Consider the following 21,204-nt stretch of genomic DNA (forward strand, 5'->3'; position numbering starts at 1 on the left):
AATAAATAATTTGCATCAGCGAAACACATTTGCATACATATGACACAATCAGACAAACTCTTCTTATCCAGCGTGACTTTTTTCTTCTTCTTCTTCTTCTTCTTCTTCTTCTTCTTTCTTGTCCCTTGCAGTTTATGCAGGACCCCTGGGAGAGAACTAGCCTGTCAAAAGGTTACGCAATCAGCCCACCACACTGAGGCAGCACAGACCTCCAGTGTGCTGTAGGGCATGAGTGTGTGTGCGTGTGCGTGTGTGTGTGTGTGTGTTTGAGTGTGAATGGATAAAGGGGGCGTTTCTTCAGCGAGAGGCAAAGCAGAGGGAAAATCTCAATGTAGGCTGCGCCAGAGTTTTGAGTTTCTTCTATCTCCGCCCCTCAATGCATGTTATATAGTGAAACCAGAAACAGTGGCCGGCCCGCATACGACAGCCCCGCTCTCTTCCTTGAAGGCTGCCGTCTGTCAACATTATGAAAGGTGGGTGCCACATAATTATTTACCGATCATGTTTTAGTTTAATAATCATCCGTCTCGATTGCTAGCTGGCTTTGACAAGCAAAACATATATACATCTATAGTTATCTTCAAACTTTTTTGTGTGTGGGTTTCCAAGCAGCGGAACTCCACACGAATGCTTGGAGGAGAGGGAAAAAAAATGTTTGCCTAACATTCATCCAAAAGCTGAAGAACTGTCAGCTAAAGCTTGAGGTTGCAGCTCAACCTGTTAAGCAGTTGTTACCCTGCTATTTTTTTTATTTTTCGTGTTGACTTGATTAATAAATTTAGTAAAAGGCAGCCAGATGGGAGCTAATAGATTGAGGCTAATAGCACAATAAATAGCAAGTTTCATTGATATGTCACAAGTTGGAGTTTGAAATTTAGGTCCCATCAAAAATACCAATAAATTCTTGAGCTTATTGGTATTTTTTTGTTTCTTTGAACAAAAATCGACTGATTAGACCAGTGAACAATGCCTGTGGGTTATGACAACTTGACATTAACCAGGAAATCATTACTGATATAAATTTGTTATAAAAGTATTACTGATTCAAGGTAAAGTTTAAACAGTAATGATTTCTTGGTTAATGTCAAGTTGTCATAACAAATACATTTTGAATAATGTCAACTTTGTATTAAAAGTGTCATAATTTACCCAAAGACGCTTTATGACAACAGTCATAAATATTCATGAAGGCTTATTCATGCTCATGACAGGTGTTATGTCATGTTTATGACAGTGTCATGACAGTCTTATTCAACCCCCCTTCAAATAAAGTGTTACCCAAAAGATCATGGGAATCTGAGTTGAGATGAAACGGATACATTGGCTGTGGATGACATTTGTGCTACTTTTCCCAAAACAAAAATAAAATCTGAGATGGTTTGTTTTGCATTAATGTCTGTAATAAAAACGGAATTTGGGCTGCATGCTTAAAAATCACTTTATAAGTAATGTCTAAAATAAGCAGCTGAATGAGTACATTTTACATTAATAACTGATGAATCTCAGTTATTATCCAATAACAACGAAAAGAGAAAAGAAATGAACTGGAGAGACGAGTGAAAGTGAAAGAAAGCAGGTCATTTCTTGGTGAGAAAATGTGAGCACCTTCAGTCTTACACTGCAATCCACAGTCTGAACATAACAGTAGATGCTAACTATTATATCAACATCCATGTTTAGAGCAAATATATATCCGATGCCCGATCTGCACATAACGCCCGATTCCGATCGAATCTGTGATCAATTTCCGAAATCCCTGTAGGATAACACTGCAAATTAAATACCAGCATTAAAGCTGAGCACTGAGGATGTGGCAGTTCATAGGAAAAACAATTAGCTTGAGAGGCATTGGTGAAGTTAAGGCGGTTAAGATAATGCTGCTCTCCTGTTCGTGACTCTGTTGAGTAACTAAACGAGTTGTGTTTCATTCAGCTGAGAGAGCCTCTGGGCACAGGCATTTATGGACGTGTCAGCTTCTGACATGAATAAGAGGCCAGCCCAATAATTGCCTTTATGCAAGAAATGTCACAAGTCGCTTTAAAACGACAAGCTTTCTGTTCTCACGTAGATCTAAGCAGCCTAATAGTCTCTGACCGCTCAGCAAAGTGCCCTCCGAAGACAAGGAACTCTATTTTTACCACGGTCACAATTTGGCTCCCGTCGCCGCAGACCTTGGCCCTCAAAGCGGCTCCCGTTTCCAAACCCCCCGTGCGCGCACCCCGCACAGAGTCACGCTTGTGCTCGACCTCTGCGCTCTGACAGCAGGAGCACATTCCTAAAGGTAGCTTCGCACAAAACAGACGAATAAATGGAATTCCCATCCCATGTGTTGCTTTTTCATTAAAAAAAAAAAGAAAAAGAAAAGCTGCAGCTAGATTGGCCACACATGGTATAATTTGTGTTTATTGGCATGAAAGGTGAAAATATGACAGAGGTTAGATGTGTTTGATGGAATCTCGTAGCTGAGTTAGAGTGAGCGTGTTTCCTGCAGACTGATCAGCAGCTTGTTTGCGTTTGGTCAGTAGCTGTGACCACATGGTGGGAGGGGGAAAGGGGCAGCGGAGGGGCCGGTGAGAAGTCTGTTAATGCAACCTGACAGGAGTGAGCACAGTCAGTGGGCCGCCTGTTTCCTCCTCTGTGGGACTTTTATTTCAGCAGCACTGGACCCAGAACTGGGTCCGGCTCAGGGATCCACCAGCTCCAAACTCATAACCTGAAGTCAGTGGTGACCTCATCCAAAAGAAAGGGCCCATTTGGACTGCGAAAAACAGATTTGGTGCCGTTTGCATGTCATCATTATAACTCTTAAGAACTAGCCATGGTACTGAAAATATGTTTCCCTCTTTGGGGATCTTGATTTTTCTGTTTTGTTTTCTTTAACCAGCCTCTCGTCATCCAATCAAAATCCTGAACATTCAAGGTCACGATAAAAGGAGCTTCAATCCATTACAATGCTCGTTAAAAAGTCTTAAAATTCATGGGATATTAACTCCTTAAACGCTGCACATACTACGAGCTATAAATTGCGGAGGACTCATTCTTAAATATGGGGAACCAATATGTAGTTTTATACATTTTTGTTTTATTTTATCTTATCTCACATACATAACAAAAACAAAAATATGTTAAAGTGAACTTCCATATCTTCACACAACATGCAAATGTGACTCATATCCAGCTTCTTCACCGCAATCTGAATGGCCCAATTTTGATCATTTCATACAAAGAAATCCAATGTGCGACTCTTCGCTATGCGGTATTAAATGGCAATTATCTACTTTTACAAGTAAGTGCTTTCTTTCTATTACCTTCCTTCGTGTTATGATTTTGTGACAATACCGTTGACTCCCATTGCTGAATAACTTCTAAAATCAGTCCGTAGACCCCGTCATTTACGGACTGTTATGTCCGTAAATGACGGATGTAAATAATAATGTGTGCCGTTCTTCTTCTGCCTCTGCTGGTCTCTTTAGGAAACCGTTCACACAGGAGTTTGATTGTAGTTGCATTTAATTAGTAGGATGAACAACCGTGCAAAAAATTAATCAGATATCAGCAAAACATATATCAGCAAAACATCAGAATTGAGCATCAAGACTTGCTATGTGAATGTAGCTTTTTTTTTTTCTGTGAGCAACACAATTTTCTCATGCCGCCCTGTGCAACCTGTACAACCCATATCAAAATGGCGACTGCATATCATCAGAGCTCCTAAGGGCAAATTTAGAAGTTTATTATAAGTTGCTAAACGCCTTGGAGTAATTATTAAGCATTCTGGCTTTTGCTATAAACTACAGACTGTATCTCCAGGTCTTTGCAAAGGTTTATGAACCCGATGAACCTTTCGTCATTTAGTCTCAACACAACCATAAACTTCAATGCATTTTATTGTAGTTTTATTGGATGGATCAACTCAAATTAATGCATGCTTCTTAAATAAAAGAAAAAAACCTAATACACATAAAAGTTCTTACATTCATAGATATGATGCACGTGGCGTACATTTGTGTTCAAATTAACAATTTGTGGAAATACTCGAAAATGTCAACATCTCTCCATAAAATCAGGGAAAACTTTTGTCCGTCTGTTTGATGCAGGTGAAAAACGAGATGCAGAAAACACGTCCAAGGCGGAGCCATCCAACGGTCACGGCAGGCCGCTGGACATTGTCCCCAGCGCGGAGGAGAAGATGATGGACAGGGGCCAGTGGGGCAACAAGATCGAGTTTGTCCTGTCTGTCGCCGGGGAAATTATCGGTCTGGGTAACGTCTGGCGCTTCCCCTACCTCTGCTACAAGAACGGAGGAGGTGAGCTCTAAGAATCGTCATCTTTATGGTTCTTGGTAACCGTCTGATGTCTAAAGGGACCAGGACCTAATTAAGTTAAAATGGAACCAGGGTGCGGTAACTGGAATGTGAAAAGAAACCGTAGCCCAGCTGAACCTGGTGGACTTTCTTTTTACTTTTCATTGTCATGCCCCACATTTGTGGCACTAACGCTGTTCACCTGCTGTACTCGATTATTTGCACGTATTTAATATGGAGCAGAAGCCACATTGAGTTAGTGGTAGGAATAATCAATAGCATTTGCAAGGTCACATCTGAGGATTTTAGACCTCACCGACAAACACAGACATTTTGGACAGAGTTTATACATGCAAAGATAGCTGGATGTCATTTATGAAAATAAATAAAAGAAACCAATGTTGTGATGCCACACGCTACGTAGAAAAGTGTTCAGATAGTATTATCCTTTTTAAAGGAGAGCTTTTACAAAATCTGACATGTTACAACCACAAACTTTCATAGATTTTATTATGATTGTATGTGGTAGACCAATGCAAATTAGTGCATAATCTGAGATGGAAGGAAAATGATTCCCAGTTGTACAACATACCACTGAGTCCTTTTTTCTCTGATACCACCACATAAAATCCACTGCAACTGAGAGCCTTCAGAAACCACCTAAACAATAAATACAGAGTGTCATTTAAAAACTGCTGTTTACAAAAGTTAACCAGTCGGTCTGACCAAGCTTCTGCTGTTGTGCGGAGAGGAATGGGAACAGTGTGTCGATGTCGAAATCTGGTGGAGACATTGCCCAAAAGGCTTGTGGTGCTGCAGAATCCAAAGTCATTTGAAGTTTGTGATTCCAACAAAATGTGGAATGGCTTAAGGGGCATAGATATTTATGCAAGATGCTGTGTTTTTGCTTACCCAGCTGCAAGTGTTAGACAGTCTTAACGTGTTTATGAACTGTTGCCTAAATGTATACAGGGGCTTTTTTTATTCCATACCTCATCTTCCTGTTTGCTTGTGGCATCCCCGTGTTCCTCCTGGAGACTTCTTTGGGACAGTACACCAGTGAGGGCGGCATCACTTGCTGGCGGAAAATTTGCCCATTATTTGAAGGTAATGTGTTTTTTTTATTATTATTATTATTCTGCCTTGAAACACTTTGAGATTATTTCTCTTCTGTAGGCATGTTTTCATGTTATTGTTTACGTCCAGAACTTTCGAGCATGCGCACAACAACTGAGGGCAAAAAGTCAATTTTTTATTTATTTATTTATTTTTTTAATTTGTGTTGTCTTTAGCTGCGCCGCAGTCGTACAATTCAGGTAACAAAATGAAACCTGGACATGTAGCTATTCTTAATTTAGTGTTTTGTGCCACAACAAAGGGAAAAATAACACAGAAAAACCTTTGAAGAATAACTCAAGACCACTCATATTCTTTTTCTGCTGCTCTCTGTGTTGGCTGTGCTAAGTACAGACTCGTTGCCATAGCAACTGACTGACAACGCCACAAATGTATCAGGACTGAACACCAAAAAACACGCAAACATTTCCCACACAAAGAAGAGAACATTCAGTCTGTTAAAGCATCATGTTTTCATGCTTTATGTTTATTTTGTGATTATTATTATTATTAGCTAAACATTTGCTCTGCTGATGATCGGTGAGAAAGTTGGTGTGTGGGTCGCCTTTTCTTTTTTTTTTAAACCGAGTTCCACAGCACATCTACATGTTAAGGTTGTCAAAGTCAAGCTAGCTTAAATAACCTACTTCCCTCTTCCTCGCTATTTTTGTTTCATTTAAACTTTTTTCTGTTATCTAGTTGTCATAGTGTTGGCAATCAGTTGCAAAGCAATGCATCCCTTTCTCTTTTATATACCACGCATACATTTAGGATTTAACGCATTCAGAGCTAAAACCTCTGGTCCTTGTTGGTGAGCAGTTTTTCGGCCTGCAGCCGGGAGCTGGCGTTACTCTGCAACACGTCTATATATGTCAAAGGTAAATATCGTTTGGTAGGTCAGTGCAGAAATACACAGTAAGCTGCATTCTTATGGACCACATAAGATCCATAAGAAACTCGGGGCGTCACCGTGGAAAAAAACAAGCAAACGTGTCTGCGCAACGCTGTGGCTTGACAGAGGAATTCCAGACATGTCAGTGCAAAACGTTTGTGGTTGTGAATTATTAGAATTAGTACACATGCCACACTGAAGTCTGTTAAATAGATGTGGAAACAATAGGAGGCTATGTATTAAGTGTTTTTGTTTTTGTTTTGTTTTTTAATGGGAGTGTCTACTAAGGAAACTTGAGGAATGACATCTGGGAAAAGACGCACGTGCAGAAGCAAAGCTTTAATCCAGAACTTGGATGCCTGGGAGTCATTAGAAATGTGCAAAGATTACTTCCATGTGAATCTAAAGCTTCAGCTTAGATTGAGTGGAAGAATGCTCAACAAACTGTTCTCACTTACTTTTGTGTTTTTTAAATGACTCCCTTCTCTTTTTTTGCATATCAGGAGTGGGTTATGCCACCCAGGTGATTGTCGCTCTCCTGAACATCTACTACATTGTTGTGCTGGCCTGGGCCTTATTCTTTCTCTTCAACTCCTTCACCTGGGATCTGCCCTGGGCGTCTTGCAACAACACGTGGAACACAGGTGAGGCGAACGATGGGACGACAGCACTGTTTTTCATTACCCCAGGCAGGGTCAGTTGTTTCTCAATGTGGACAGTTTTTCTGTGGATTCATGCTGCATTTTATGCATACTCAGAAATTTAGGTGGAGAAGTCGAGTTCCCAGTTGGAAATGCAACAACAACAGCAAAAAATCCCCTGAAGTTCAACATCCATACTGGCAGGGCAGTGTATAAAACACAGTGAAAGTTGCAGGTATAAGATAGACGTAAAAATTCAGACAGTACTAATGGACGACCTCTACTTGCAAACATGTTAAAATATAATGAGAAAGAAAACGTACGTTGTCATCAGCTTCTATTACGACTTGAAAGTTGGATTGTTCAAGTTCCCAGGTGGAAATGCAACAAAGTCACAAATCTGAATTGGAAAGTGAAAGGTCTCCAAACAGCCATTAGTTTGGTATCCATCATGGATGCTGCATGTGTAAAACACAAAGAAAGTTAGAGGTATGAAGTATTTATTATATTTCTGAAAGCTTGGATTTCGTTAAACCAGAGGCAAAACACAGGACGGTACAAAATCCTCTTTTTTTTCAGTCTTTATGAAGAGAAGACAAATGCATCGTCTTTGTCTTGTATAGATAATAGCAGTTTGCCATGCAGTTTGTAGTACTTATTTTCTAATTTACGACTCTGACCTCTGACTATTGAGTGCACCAGATGTGCCACAACAATTAGTAACTCCGTTTTTACAATTTGCCTCAGATGTGAAATTTCAAAAAAAAAAATCCTACTTTAAATACAATTTCAAACGCATCATGAGCCCCGGAGGATTAGCCAGTCCTACTTTTATTCGCCTTGTAACGAGAATGGGCTCAACATACTGAATGTGTGACATGGTTGTTAGATTTGACTTTCAAGTTCTGAGGCACATTCAGAGCAGTAAAAAACCTGTCAGACTACAGTGGTTTTGAGATTACAGGTTTGTACACATCCTGCTTCTTTGTGTTATTCTTTTCTTGTAACAATGAAAGAAAGACATTTGTTGACTAATAACTGGGTTATAGTGAACAAAGATAAGATAGATAGGAACATAACTGAGCAGTTGGCTGGGCTTCCACCTTTAAAGATTCATTAGTAAACAAAATAGAAAGTCTGAATTTTTTTTTTTTTTTTTACCTCAACTCAGAAACTTCAAACTACCTGGATATCTATCTGGCTGCTGCTTATGTTTAACATTTAAATGCAGAAGAATATTTGTAATTCTATGTAGTTTAAGACTAACATCAAAACTTCCTGTTGTTGTCTATTGAACTTAACCTCGGCAGCACGTTAGCTTTCCCGCTAATAGCTTGCTAGCATGTACCCACAGCCTCCAAATTCAAGCTTTTTTTTTTTTTTTGAGGAACTATAATTGAATGTCACAACTCAGATGTTTTTCAGTGGTTTCCCTCATCATTTCATTCATTCGTATAGCTACTTGTTTTAAGACTGAGTGTTCCCGCTCCACTTCACTGTTCCCTCTCAGCGGCGGCATTGCTTCTCTCATCCGAGTGTAACTTGGAAACCTCTGAGAAAGCTTGGATTTCTTCGCGGGAATGAATGTCCTTTTTGTCTGTTCTTCATTCAAGATTCCTGTATGGCATTTCAGAGGGGAAACGGCTCCGTCAATCACCATGAGAACGCCACCTCTCCCGTCATTGAGTTTTGGGAGTAAGTTCTGTTTTTCCTCATCCCTTTGTTTCGCCGGCTCCTCAAGGTAGCTCACCAGATATCCGTCACTCGACAAGAGATTCGAGTTTCTTTCAGAGTTGGAATCGCTTCAGATTGTGTTGCTCGTTTGTCAAAGTACGTCGGAGTGATCCTGGGATTGCTTGTGTCCTGCAGGCGCAGAGTCCTGAGAATTTCCTCTGGCATTGACCACATTGGCGCGCTGAACTGGGATCTGGTCGCCTGCTTGGCCGTCGCGTGGGTCATCTGCTACTTCTGCATCTGGAAGGGAGTCAAATCAACTGGGAAGGTGAAACCGCCTCTATGGGTTGAGGTATATGAGCGGAAATAATGCAGAGCGGACTGATAGTTTGACAGAGTTGCTGTGTTTCCTTGCAGGTGGTTTACTTCACGGCTACGTTCCCGTACATCATGCTGCTGGTCCTACTGATCAGAGGAGTCACTTTGCCCGGAGCCTTGAGGGGAATCCACTTCTACCTTTACCCCGATTTGGGACGACTGTCTGACCCCCAGGTAGGTTTAAGACTTGTGCAAGTCCGCAGTTCTCTTCCTGATACGGTGACTGGTTTCTTTCGACTTTCCCATGATTCAGGTGTGCCTTAAATGACACCTGCAGGTGTGTCTCAAATTAACTCGGGTATTATCAATAAACCTGTCAGAAGCTTCCAAAGACTTGGCATCGAATGTCCCAAATTGTTTAAAGGTACAGTAATCTATAGCGTATTTGAACTTTTGACTGAGGAAAGTCATAAAAACTGCCTTAAAAAAAATTCTCTCTCTCATTATTTAGCAAATATAAAAAAAATGATGGGAAAAGTTTATTCTGAATTCACGTCAGACAGTTTGAAATAAACTCATGTCTTCTTTTATATAGTTTCTGGTTTCGATTGTATGTTAGAATAGACAGACAGATTAAGTCTTTAGCTTTAAAATAAGTTATGAATTTATGTTAGTAGCTTCTGATTCCTCCTGCAAATGAACAAATGGTGTAAATTGACTTCACAATGACTGCAAAGTTCAAATCATCTCACCCAGTAACTTGTGACTTAAGACGCTGTCAACAGCAGGGAAATTAAAATTAGATGAAATTTCATTGACCAAATTGTAATTGGGCCATGTAAATCAGTTTTTTTGTCCTGCTGGAGAATTTCTAATATGCAGATTGATTGTTTTGTTCACTTCTCTATGAGAGCTACAATCTGAAGACCTACCGGTCCAGCATGACAATCCCAGAAACAGCCCTCCCTCCTTTTCCTTTCCTCTTATGTCTCAGGGAATGAATAGGAGTCCCGAGAGTGCTAGCCAAGTCAAGCTAGGCTGGTGGAGCCGCTATCTGGGAAGTATCTGTTGGCTGGAACTCCAGTCAGCCAGATTTTCTGTCCTGTATGCAACAGGAAGGAAGGCAAAACCAAATTAGTAAATTACACAAAACCATATGAAGCTAGGGTTAGAAACCGTTTAGTGTCACAATCCAGCTAAATCAGTTTACAAGATGAATTAGTTTCTTTATGGTGAGCAATCTCTACCGCAGATTTGAAGAAGGTGCACTAGTGTTTTGTAAGTTTCTTGAAATTAAAATTTGTTGAGTTGATGAATCAAGTAACACTTCAGCTAAAATTCAGAGGAAAAGTCACCAGCAAGTGGTGATTAATATAATCAATATTTAAAATAGATAATTCGACTAAGACCCAATTACTAAGGATTTAAGTAGGCTAACACACAAACTAGCAAACCTAAAGCTACTAAAGTGTAATTGAAGGAGTTAATTCAATATTTTCCTGAAACTGTGCCACCCTAATTCAAGAGCATGGGCTAGTACTTAATTATTTAAAGATTTTTAAATGTCTTTTACGTGTCTTGGCTTTTGTGCAGAGAGTTCCTTTTTGAGCTTTACATATTTTGGTGATTATGGGATGCCTAATGCGGTTGTAATGACCAGAGCAACGATTCGGTGTGGTTATTACGAAGGGACTTTAGAGGAGAGCAGATCTTGTAGTTCAAATATCATGTGTTTGTGTGCGCTACCTTTTCATTTCAGAATGTGAGTGCTCAAAGTATTTTGGTCTTTTTGGCTCAAAAGGAGGGGCTAGCCGTTTTTAGCACGTACAATTCGGCGCTCGGTTATGCAGGAAGGTGAAGTTGGAGACAAAATTGACACTTGTGGCCCCATTGGTCATCGGGTGAGGGAGAGTGGTCGCGTGGCTGCGTAGCACCGAGGTAGCATAGGCGCTCAAACCACGATAGGAACAAAATGTTTTGTCTTCTATCACCTAAAGGAAAGGAGCAAGTTTCAACTGGCGACTGCCAAACTGCACAGCTGTGCTCTCTGAGATGATGAATGGGGTATAGAACATGTCCTCACAGATCATCCAGCTAAAGACTTTCAAAGGGCTGGCTGTCTTCTAGTCACGCTTTGAAATTCTGGCTTGATGACTGTACAGCCTTAAAGCATATATCTTTACCCTGCACATGTATATTAGTCCCTCTGGACTTTAATAAGTAAATGATTTCTATGTGCCAAGGTCTGGATGGATGCTGGAACACAGATCTTTTTCTCATATGCCATCTGCCTGGGCTGCCTTACAGCCTTAGGAAGCTACAACAAATACAACAACAACTGCTACAGGTAAGGCTAAAAAAAAAGTCTGTTTTTCTGTCTACATTATCTTTAATATCACTTGTTTCGCCTCATTACGTCGTTATAGAAGTTGCCATTTTCTTATTACAAAACCTCAGTGTGCTCTAGATCGGTGTGTTTTAAACATTATGCCTTGTTTCTGCCGTCTCCAGGGACTGCATGTGTCTCTGTTTCCTGAACAGCGGCACAAGTTTTCTCGCCGGCTTTGCCATCTTCTCCATTTTGGGTTTCATGTCCTTTGAGCAAAACGTGCCGATCTCAGAAGTGGCCGAATCTGGTGTGTGTTTATTCCAACAGAGTCGCTGGAAGCTTAAAGACATTTAAGCATTTATTTGTTTTCAACATCCAACAAAGAGGTCTTTTTTTTGTGTGTGTATCCAGGTCCCGGTTTGGCCTTCATAGCATATCCTCGTGCTGTCACCATGATGCCTGTTTCCCCTCTCTGGGCCTGCTGTTTCTTCGTAATGATTGTGTTCCTGGGACTGGACAGTCAGGTACAATCGACAACACAAAAGCTGTTCGATTCATGCCGAGTCGTGTTTTGATTTGTACTTCTTCACTGTGTTAGTTCGTGTGCGTGGAGAGCTTGGTGACGGCCATGGTGGACATGTATCCCTCCGTCTTCCGCCGCAAAAACCGCAGGGAGCTCTTCATCCTGGCGGTAGCTGTGGTGTCCTTCCTTTTGGGACTCATCATGCTGACAGAGGTACAAACACACTTCAGAGGGTACATAAATGCCAGTGAGCATATGCTGGTGTAACCTTAAACAAGGTTTCCCCCAGAAAACCTGCTAAGCCTCTTGGTTGGTTGCTACGGTAGCCATTCATCCAGCGGCCCGTCTTGTTTATGAGTTAAAAATGTTTAAAGTTGACAGGAAATTTGAAAATATATCACTTGATAATTATGTGTTACTGAAAGATTGGAGGATTAATACCTGAACATCAACTATAAAATATTAAAAAATGCAAACAATTTAAAAAGACTTAAAAAACAATAACCAATGCTAAGCCTGGTGGGGGCACAAGTAAAGCCTGGTGGCCCGCCAGGCTTGTAATACACTGGGGGAATCCCTGCTTAAAGCTGCAGCATGTAATTTCTCCAAAAATATGTTTTTCCTCATTTGTTAAAACTATCTGTCGTGACAGTATTATATGAGATGGATAATCTGTGAAAAGATCGAACATACATGAGGGTGATTGACAGCACTAAGACCCTCCCCCTGGCTTTCATTGGTTGGAACTGTTAGTTAGCACTGGCAGAAAGCAAAGGAACTTTATTTTTTTCACAGATTATCTGTGTTATATTATACTGTCATGAAAAAGCTTTAAGAAAATTTTGAAAAAGCGAATAAAACGTCAGGGAAAATAATAAAAAGGTCAAGCTGAAATTCATTCTAGCTAATAACTATAAACCATGCAAGGCAAATGTAGATATCTGATTGTATTTAGTTGAACTCTTGCCTGTCTGTGCCTACAGGGAGGCATGTACGTCTTCCAGCTGTTCGACTACTACGCAGCCAGCGGGATGTGCCTTCTTTTCGTGGCTATTTTTGAGACTGTTTGCATTGCCTGGGTTTACGGTGAGTCAATGTATTTAGCTGTGGGGTGTCTTTCTTTTCATAAATAAGTCGTTTCAAAGCGCTGACGGAAGTGAAACTGTGTCTTCCCTCAGGTGCTGATCGTTACTATGACAACATAGAGGACATGATCGGGTACCGTCCCGGCCCCGTCATTAAATTCTGCTGGCTCTTCTTCACCCCGGCAACGTGCTTTGTAGGTTTCATGTTTATTTTCAGTGGGCTTTTTACAGCATGTTGCTGAAACAACAGCGACCCCTTCAGGACGACATTAAAATTGCAGTTTACTAATTCTCAAAGCAGCAAACAGCAGCTTTTTCTTCGTCTCCGTCTTAATAAAGAAAGTTATGTTGAAATACAAATATCAGTTATTGTATGAAAGTAATACACATATTAAAGACTTGCAAGTAGAATAACCAACATGACTTTTTGTTTTCACTTCATAGGGAACCTTTGCCTTTGCCTTGATCAAGTACTCACCTCTGAAGTACAACAATGAATACGTGTACCCAGTATGGGGGGACGGAATTGGCTGGGTTCTGGCTCTGTCCTCCATGCTCTGCATCCCTCTGTGGGCGGCAGGGAAACTCTACTGCACACCAGGAACGCTTAAAGAGGTAAGTTTCATCTCGTTTTTAGATGTACCGAGTTGAGTGCAGGAGGGAACGTTTTTATCCGTTTTCTGTTTTTTTTTTTCTTTGCTTTATGTAAAAAAAAAATTGGAAAACATGAATGAAGACGCTCTTAGAATCTGTATAAAAACACAAGTGGCATGCACACTGGATATTAACATATCTCTAGACGTCAGTCTGCAAAAAAACTAAGGATTTGCTGTGTAGCTTGCATGTTAGCGTTTTGAGCTCTTGTTTCCTTTCATCAAGAAGGTCCTGGGTGCGAATCCCAACTTTGGCTCTGAAGATTCAACAATTGGTTTTCTCTCTGTATTACCTTGTGATGGACTTGGGATCTGCCCATGGTGTACTTTGTCTTTACACATCAAAATATTGGTGACCAAAGTGCCTATTCCGGTCAAAATAGTATTTTTTTTTAAATCAAACATAAAATCCATCATATTCAAGATGGTGCTGTTATCTTCCATACAAGTATGGAGGTGACTTGGACCTCAGAAGGCTCTTTTTGTTTCAGAAAATCATGTTTTGAGAGTATTGGCATGCTTTAAGAAGCAATGGAAAGGCTGGTAGTGATTTATCTATCTTCATACTTTCAAGAGTAATATATTGACTCCAGATAAATAGAGATTAGATATGATAAAATATGGGCTTATTAAAGGGGCAGAATCATGTAAAATTGAGTCTTTTGAGTCCTACATGATGTCATAATGTTATTTCCACCCCAAAAACACATCTGGAGTGATGCCTTTTTTCTTTTATGCATGTTTAATAAATTCTTCAATCTCCCGTGGCAACCATTCTGCTGTGCAAAACGCCTGGACGGACCTAGCTCTGCCTTCAAGGCGCAGCTCCTCCTCACAGCTGCAGTTTCCAAGCTTCTGAGTGTCTGTCTCGCAGGGCACCCTTCCTCCTCCTCCTCCTCCTCTCTCCCACTCAGCTCCTTCAGACTAGCCAGCAGTAATTAGCAAACACCTGGTGAAACTGCGCATGTGTGAGCTACTTCTCAGTGAAACGCCGGTAAAAACTTTTTTAAGACGGTTAATAGATGAGAGAAGTTGAGATGACTCCCCGAAGGCAGAGTTTCAGAAAGAGCAGGAGTTGTTAAAGAGACAGAGGCTCAATTTCAAGGTGTGAAATCAGGAAATAAAAATTCTTTTGAGTCACAGCATTTTTTACAAGAACCAAAGGTAACATAGATACTGGATTATGTCATAAAATGGACTATGTTCCTAGAAAATATATTACAACTTTAACAGACCAATCTTATCTAGACAGTGACTTGATTTTTTTTTAATTGTGTTTTCATTTAATTTGTGCTACACACTTTACAGCGCCTCATTCTTCTCACCACTCCTTCCACTGACTTACCAATGACGAAGCAGCAGCAAGAGAGGCTGATGGGCGTCCAACCTGGAGACGGCGACAAGCCCCAGCAGAAAGCTCCTCCCACCAGAGACGGCTACTTCGCTGTAGATGAAAAGGAGTCTCACTGCTAGAGACCGTTTCTTTCTTTCTTCCTTTCTCTCTCTCTCTCTCTCTCTCTCTCTCTCTCTCTCTCTCTCTCTCTCTCTCTCCCCTTACCTCAGGTGAAGACTTTCAGAGCCACCGCACCTGTAACTGCACCTCTTGCTACTGGATCTTCCTCCCTCGTTCCCCGGTGCCTTGAACAAAACATTCCCCATCTTCTTTGGGAGAGCGTGTTAACATCTCATTTGCCCATGGCAGAGTAATGTGTACATTTGAAAATGTGACCACTATAGGTTCTCAGTGGCAAAGAAATTTGCTTTCTAAGGAAGCCTTTTCGCCTGTTATGGACATCTGTAATGTTCAGTTAGTTTGACGCGACGTTTCGGTAACTTTCGTTAATTTTTAACGGCCTGGCCTGCAGCAGACGGAGCACAAGAAGTGTCCCGACACTTGACTGCAGTGTTCATGAAAAGCTAACTTGAATAATATTGTTGACTTTTTAATTGCATTTTTTTATCATTATTATTATTATTAATGCAACATATACGTATGTTTTGGATACAGTTCTGCAGGGATGACCTCTGTCATCTCTGCTGGTTCATACACTATCTTGAAAAAGTTTGAAAAGTCTGGAAACCTGGAATTATTGGGAAAAAGATCATTCTTTTGAAAATATGGTTTAAGTTTCCAGACTTTATTTCTTATCGTACCTTTTTCTAGTAAACAAATGGAAATTTCTACAATCAACATGATTTTTTACTCTGTTTTATATTTGAATAATACACTTTATGTTTTATCTGTGATTTTCCACATTGGATGTTAAATTCAAGATGTTCGCCATCACCGACTTGCTAAGGAAAAATTTAAAAAACAGACATTTCACTGCTTCTTCACTGAAGGCCAAAAGTGTCACATTTAATGCCACAGTAAGCCTTAAGCAAATATGTGGCCATTTAAATAAATAACAATACAGGACAATACAAAATGAATAAATACATTTCAGCAATAATTAAATGTTTCTGGATTACAGGAATAGACAACTGCATTTGTGTATGTATATAGTATATATACATACACTATATTTCAAAAGTGTATGTGCTGAAGTATTTATTTTCTTTCCTGTCAACCTGATCAATCAATAATCAGTGAATTAAATAAATTCACTGATTATTGATTAGGAATTTAAAATATGATGAAAGAAAATATGAAAAAAATTAGAAATTACAAGATCCATGTTGTCTCGTAAATTCTATTTTTATTTAAATAATGGCATGAATAGTCATGTCTACGTCCGCTGATCTATGCAGGCAAGTTCTTCTCATTCAAGTCGCTTTTGATGTCAAACATTAAAGAATTGGAGTAGAATAAAAAAAACAAAAAAAACAACCAGCAATGGAAAAGACCTTTAAAGTGTCAAAACAAAAAAATCAGGAGCCAACATCAGTGTTGTAGTTTTTTTATGCTTTGTTGAAAAAAAACCCATCTGATTACTGTGCAGGTGTTTTTGAAATGATTGTATTGCACTCCAATGTCCAAAATGTTCTAAATGTAAACATTTGAGCCTAAAAAGTGGAAATCTGTGTAGGAACCCTTTATTTCAACACTCTGAATAATGCACACTTTTTTTTCTTTTTCTTTCTTTCTATTTTTTTTTTACCGAAGTATACTAATAAGTGCTGCTTGAGAGAACTTGAGGTGAGGAATGTACCTCAAAGGACCAATCAGATAAGCTGTTTTGTTTTTTGTGTCCCATTGTAATACTTTGGGATTACGATTTAATTTTTCACCTGCTTTATTAAACTTTTGCAGAGTTGCATGGTTATTTTGTTTGTCTTTTTTTTATTGTTTCCTTTTACTTTTGATATTGACACAGTTTTAACTTAGCCGGGGTTGTCTTGTATCTAATATACAGTTTTTTTTATGCCATTAAAATGCAAAGGTTCTTAAACACGGTGTTGATCTGGGAAAGCTGGTTGATATGTTTCTTAAAAAAAAAAAAAAAAGCCTTATTTGACTTCTCTTTCTGGTGCACACGAGAAACCTCAGACTTGGTTCGTTCACATGTGGGAATGAATGTACGATAACCGATTACTATACAGAACAATTTATACAACTTTTCTATTGTGAAATATGTTTTTATGACTGATTAATATCACCTTAATTTTAAAGCAGTGCTTTCAGTTTTTTGTGGGATGTTAATCATTTTATCTTACCTGATTTCATATAATGTTTTGGTATATATATAAATAAAGATAATAAAACAATCTGTTGTTGTAGTTGGAATGTTCTTGTTGGAAGCATAACTTTCTGTCTGCACGTTATAACACTTGTCACTTTGCATTTGAACTGTCACGTTTTCAAACTGTGTCATTGAAAGACCTAAGACCTACCTTTTGAGGGGATGAATATGTTGTGGAAACAGTTGAGAGTTACTGCTAAGTCACAGGCTGTGTAAAAATACCCCCATGGAAAGTAAGTGGAAAAGATATCACTCTGTGTACATATTTGAAGGAGTCTGGCAAGATTTACTGGTATAAACAAGGTTAAGTTTTTGACTATTCTTGTTCCACAGTTTAGATTACTGCTAATTAATCATCAACAAATTTGATAAGTTTTTTTCTGGAAGATGTAGGCACTCCCATTTTCTGTCTGACAATCAATACTCTGAGAATTTCCTCCTTAAAATTCAACATTATATAAGTTCTAATGCGGTTAATCATAAATATGGTTGCTTGCTATTGTAGAACCAAAATGGCACAATCCCATAAATAATTTTAACTACATACTTATATATGTAGCTGTATAGTATATCCTATCATTACATGAGACAAATAAAATATATGCTTACTAAACAATTTAAACGTAATTATTTAGTATAAACATATATTTATTTTATATTTTTAAGGTAAAAAAGTAAATTAACACATTTTTAATTTAATACACATTAAAATAAAATAAAACTTCATATATAATTTGTTTAAAACACTTTTATTTATATCAACCTGTATTTATTTCACATTCCGTTGGCCAATCACGATAGATAGGTCGTCAAACAGATGGTAAAATATGATTGGTTGACCTGCACAGCAACTCAGACGTAGGCCAATCATCTTGCCTTGAATCGTGTTTGACCGGCCCACTGACTTTGACACTCTAAACTCAATTTCTTTTAATTATATATTTTGTTTGTTCGCATTTTAACTGTGACTTGGTGGAGCCATTTCTTTATTAATATGGTTTTATTATTATTTCCCAACTTATTTTACATTTTGGTTTTTCAAACCTCAAGATCCACAAAACCAAGATTTTTTTTCCCCTTGGACTTGTCCGGCAGGGGTCGCTGCAGTAATGTTTCTTTGCTCATTACTGTTTACGGAAGTCCTAGTGACGTGTCACTGTCCACCAAAGCATTGTGGGAAGGAAAGCAGAGCTGGCACGGCCGTTGATGGCAGACAGATAAATTTAGTTAATATATTTCGGCTTGCCTGTGCGTCGGAGGAAAAGTCGTAGCGAGGACGACTTCTTCCCGTTGCTAATGCCCGCCTGCTCGCCAGAGGGGGAGCGTATGCCGGTGTCATCGCTGCTGTCCTGCGCACGGGGCGCTCGAAGCAGAGGAGTGGGATCCTGTGTCAATGGACCGCGGCGTTTTTAGTTTCTACAACAAGGGAGGCGAATAAAGCAGCTACGGATTATATCCCTGCGGTGAATGGGTGGGGGGCGACTGCGCTCCGACGCCGCTCGTAAACGTCAACCGTTTCTGTGAGGATTTGTGTCAAAGACGCCGTCAAAGATGTCGACCAGCAGCCCCGAAGCGGTGAAGAAATTGCTGGAGAACATGCAGACGGACCTGCGGTCTCTCTCCATGGAGTGCAAGAAGAAATTCCCCCCTGTCAAAGAGGTTAGTTTGGGTTCGTAGCCGAGTGCTACACCGCGCTAAATGTTGGGAACTTTGTCTCGTATGGGAATATTGTGGCTTTTGGTTTTCTCCTGAATGTTGTTTGTCGGTGCCCATCTCCCCACCAACCATACGGCCTTGTTGTGTCTGCTGTGGCCGCTGACAGCTGCTCACACGCTTCAGTGCAGTAAAAGTTGCTCATTGTTCCTATGAAAAACTATCACCAAGGTATTTACTAGTTCCTCTCTCAGACACACAGCTAGAGCACTTTGAAATTAGCTTTTGTTGTTTTCGCCCAAACATGGTGTTTCTTCTTCGTTTATGTCTGTATTTGGGATGAAAATATTCAATAAGCCCGTGGGGAAAAAGAATTAATGTATGTCACGTGTTCAGTGAAAACAAAGCTTTAAATGTATAAGGATTCAATTGAGTATACATTTTAACAATTTATCCTTAACTTTAACCTAATTGTTTTTTTTTTTTCTAGAGTTATTCATGTCATGATGGCAGTATGTCGAAGTGGCTCTGTTAGGTTTGGTTTTGTTCTCTTTGTAGCCTTTGGTTTATATTTTATTGGTCGAGGTGATGCATGTTTGGACAGATATCCCCCTTTTTTTCATGCTGTGTAGCTGGACGGATTTTTGCTCTTACTTTTGGACAGTAATGGTGGCAACAAGATATTGTTGTTGTTTTTTTTAACTTCGTAGCAGTAAGTTCAGACCATGTCTTCTCTCAATCAAAACAGGGAGAGATCATATTCCCCACGTCTCTGCCCATTTTCCGATCCATAAAACCAGAAAGAAATGAGCGGCAAAAGCAAATGAGGTGGATTAGCAGAGCTTATCAACAACTGATGTTGTCATCCAGGACATGTTAGTGTGGGACATTGTCACCGCTGCCCAGAAATTGAGTTGTCATGATGCTGCCATTCTGCAGCAATCAGAGGCCTCTTCAGATTTGCTGTATGACTGACTTCTACTGGAGTGCCTTACTGCCCACAGCATCACCATCCATAATCATTTTTTCAGATATGAGATATGGCAGTTTTTAATTTCCCTTTGGAGTAAATAAAGTTGAATTGAATTATCAAGGTCCCTAAATTGTAAAATCTTCAGCTATGATTTGAAAATGTGACTGTGTTTTCCTTGAATCACTCACCCACGATGATTAGCTACTGCTTCTCTTTACTCTATTTATTTTGATGGAAACTGGTATTTTGTCCCCCAGTGCTTTCCGTAGTCACCTTTTCTGATACACTGACTTCATTTAGACACATTTTGAATAGTCTGCTTTAGCTCATGCCATAACACTTCAGTTTAATTCAAATCTAGAGTTTGACTAGGTCTTTACAAAACCTGAATTTTTTGACTGATTCTGCTGTGCAACCCAAGCATGCTGAAGCTCAAGGTCACAAGCCGATGGACGGATTTTCCCCTTCAGGATCTTCAGGTCAAGAGCAAAATTAGTGACTCAGTCATTCACTGCATGCGGTCCAGGGAAGGAGACCATCCCACTGAAGCCACCGTTTCCGACTCACCTTCTGATTTTCTTTTTCTGAAATGCTTAGTTTTCATTTTAGATCAGATGCAGCGGGAAATGTTCCACTTTTTTTTTTTTTGCGAGTCGCCAAAATATTTTCCCAAAAGTCTGGATCTTGTGTCGAAAATTTTATTTTTCAGCAACAAGTTCCGGATTTAAAAAAAAAGAAAGGAAAATGCCTTGAAACAGTTTAGACAGCGAAACACGACAACGATAGTTTTTGGAAGATTAAAACTCCGCTCTTATTTGTAGAATGTTTTTATCCATCATTAACATTTAAAATATCTGCAGTAGCTGTAGAAAAAGCCAGTTAATTCACAGACAAATAGCTTAGAGTTGGGTCGCCTCATTAGGTGCTTTCAAAATGTCTTCCTCGCCGTTTTGGAGTAGATGTGGCATTTTTGTGGACAAACATCAGAGGAGGACAGGAGTCATGATTCACACATGGATCTGACCTCGGCAAGGAAAGTCTGAGATGTCCATTGGGATGGAGCAGAAAGGAGCTGAAAGAGAAAAAAAAGAATAACTGTGTTTTCAGGAAGAAATAATAATAAAAACAAAAACAACTAAATTATATATTTTGTGCTTTTACTAAAATTACATATTTTGAGTAAAGCGATCCTTGAAGGAAACAGCCCATAACTGTGGTACGGATGAGTGGAGTAATAACCACAAATTAGAGAAAACAATACATTGGTTAACAATAAATAACAATAATAATCATGAAGCAGGAACTATTAGAATAAATGCTCTACATCAGTAGTAACCCGCAGTTTTTATAACAGTTATCA

General features: G+C 39.5%; 2 protein-coding genes across 3 annotated transcripts in view; both read left to right on the forward strand.

Moving 5' to 3' along the window:
* The first annotated feature begins 137 nt into the window (after positions 1 to 137).
* slc6a13 (solute carrier family 6 member 13) lies at positions 138 to 17,243 on the forward strand. The gene is made up of 15 exons (XM_014986027.2): positions 138 to 473; positions 4,098 to 4,307; positions 5,277 to 5,411; positions 6,816 to 6,956; positions 8,567 to 8,648; positions 8,823 to 8,955; positions 9,045 to 9,179; positions 11,189 to 11,292; positions 11,457 to 11,581; positions 11,686 to 11,798; positions 11,873 to 12,010; positions 12,781 to 12,883; positions 12,976 to 13,076; positions 13,327 to 13,497; positions 14,844 to 17,243. The coding sequence occupies exons 1-15, from the start codon at positions 467 to 469 to the stop codon at positions 15,006 to 15,008; spliced, it is 1,863 nt and encodes a 620-aa protein (XP_014841513.2). The 5' UTR covers positions 138 to 466; the 3' UTR covers positions 15,009 to 17,243.
* Positions 17,244 to 18,372: 1,129 nt separating this feature from the next.
* The window catches only part of mon2 (MON2 homolog, regulator of endosome-to-Golgi trafficking), a 40,035-nt gene continuing 37,203 nt past the window's right edge, over positions 18,373 to 21,204 (forward strand). For both annotated transcript variants that reach the window (XM_088006493.1, XM_088006494.1), the window contains exon 1: positions 18,373 to 18,877. In XM_088006493.1, the coding sequence (XP_087862619.1) occupies positions 18,770 to 18,877 (108 nt within the window). In that variant the 5' untranslated portion in view covers positions 18,373 to 18,769. The remainder of the gene's footprint in view (positions 18,878 to 21,204) is intronic.

This window comes from Poecilia mexicana, unplaced genomic scaffold, assembly GCF_051168715.1.
Source record: "Poecilia mexicana isolate PSO_F unplaced genomic scaffold, ASM5116871v1 scaffold_6, whole genome shotgun sequence".
In the NCBI taxonomy this organism is placed as follows: domain Eukaryota; kingdom Metazoa; phylum Chordata; class Actinopteri; order Cyprinodontiformes; family Poeciliidae; genus Poecilia; species Poecilia mexicana.

What these genes read in the sequence shown, in the direction of transcription:
- slc6a13 (XM_014986027.2), top strand. An exon ending in AATTTGCCCATTATTTGAAG is followed by an intron (nt 5,412 to 6,815) that starts GTAATGTGTTTT and finishes TTTGCATATCAG; the next exon opens with GAGTGGGTTATGCCACCCAG. An exon ending in GACTCATCATGCTGACAGAG is followed by an intron (nt 12,011 to 12,780) that starts GTACAAACACAC and finishes CTGTGCCTACAG; the next exon opens with GGAGGCATGTACGTCTTCCA.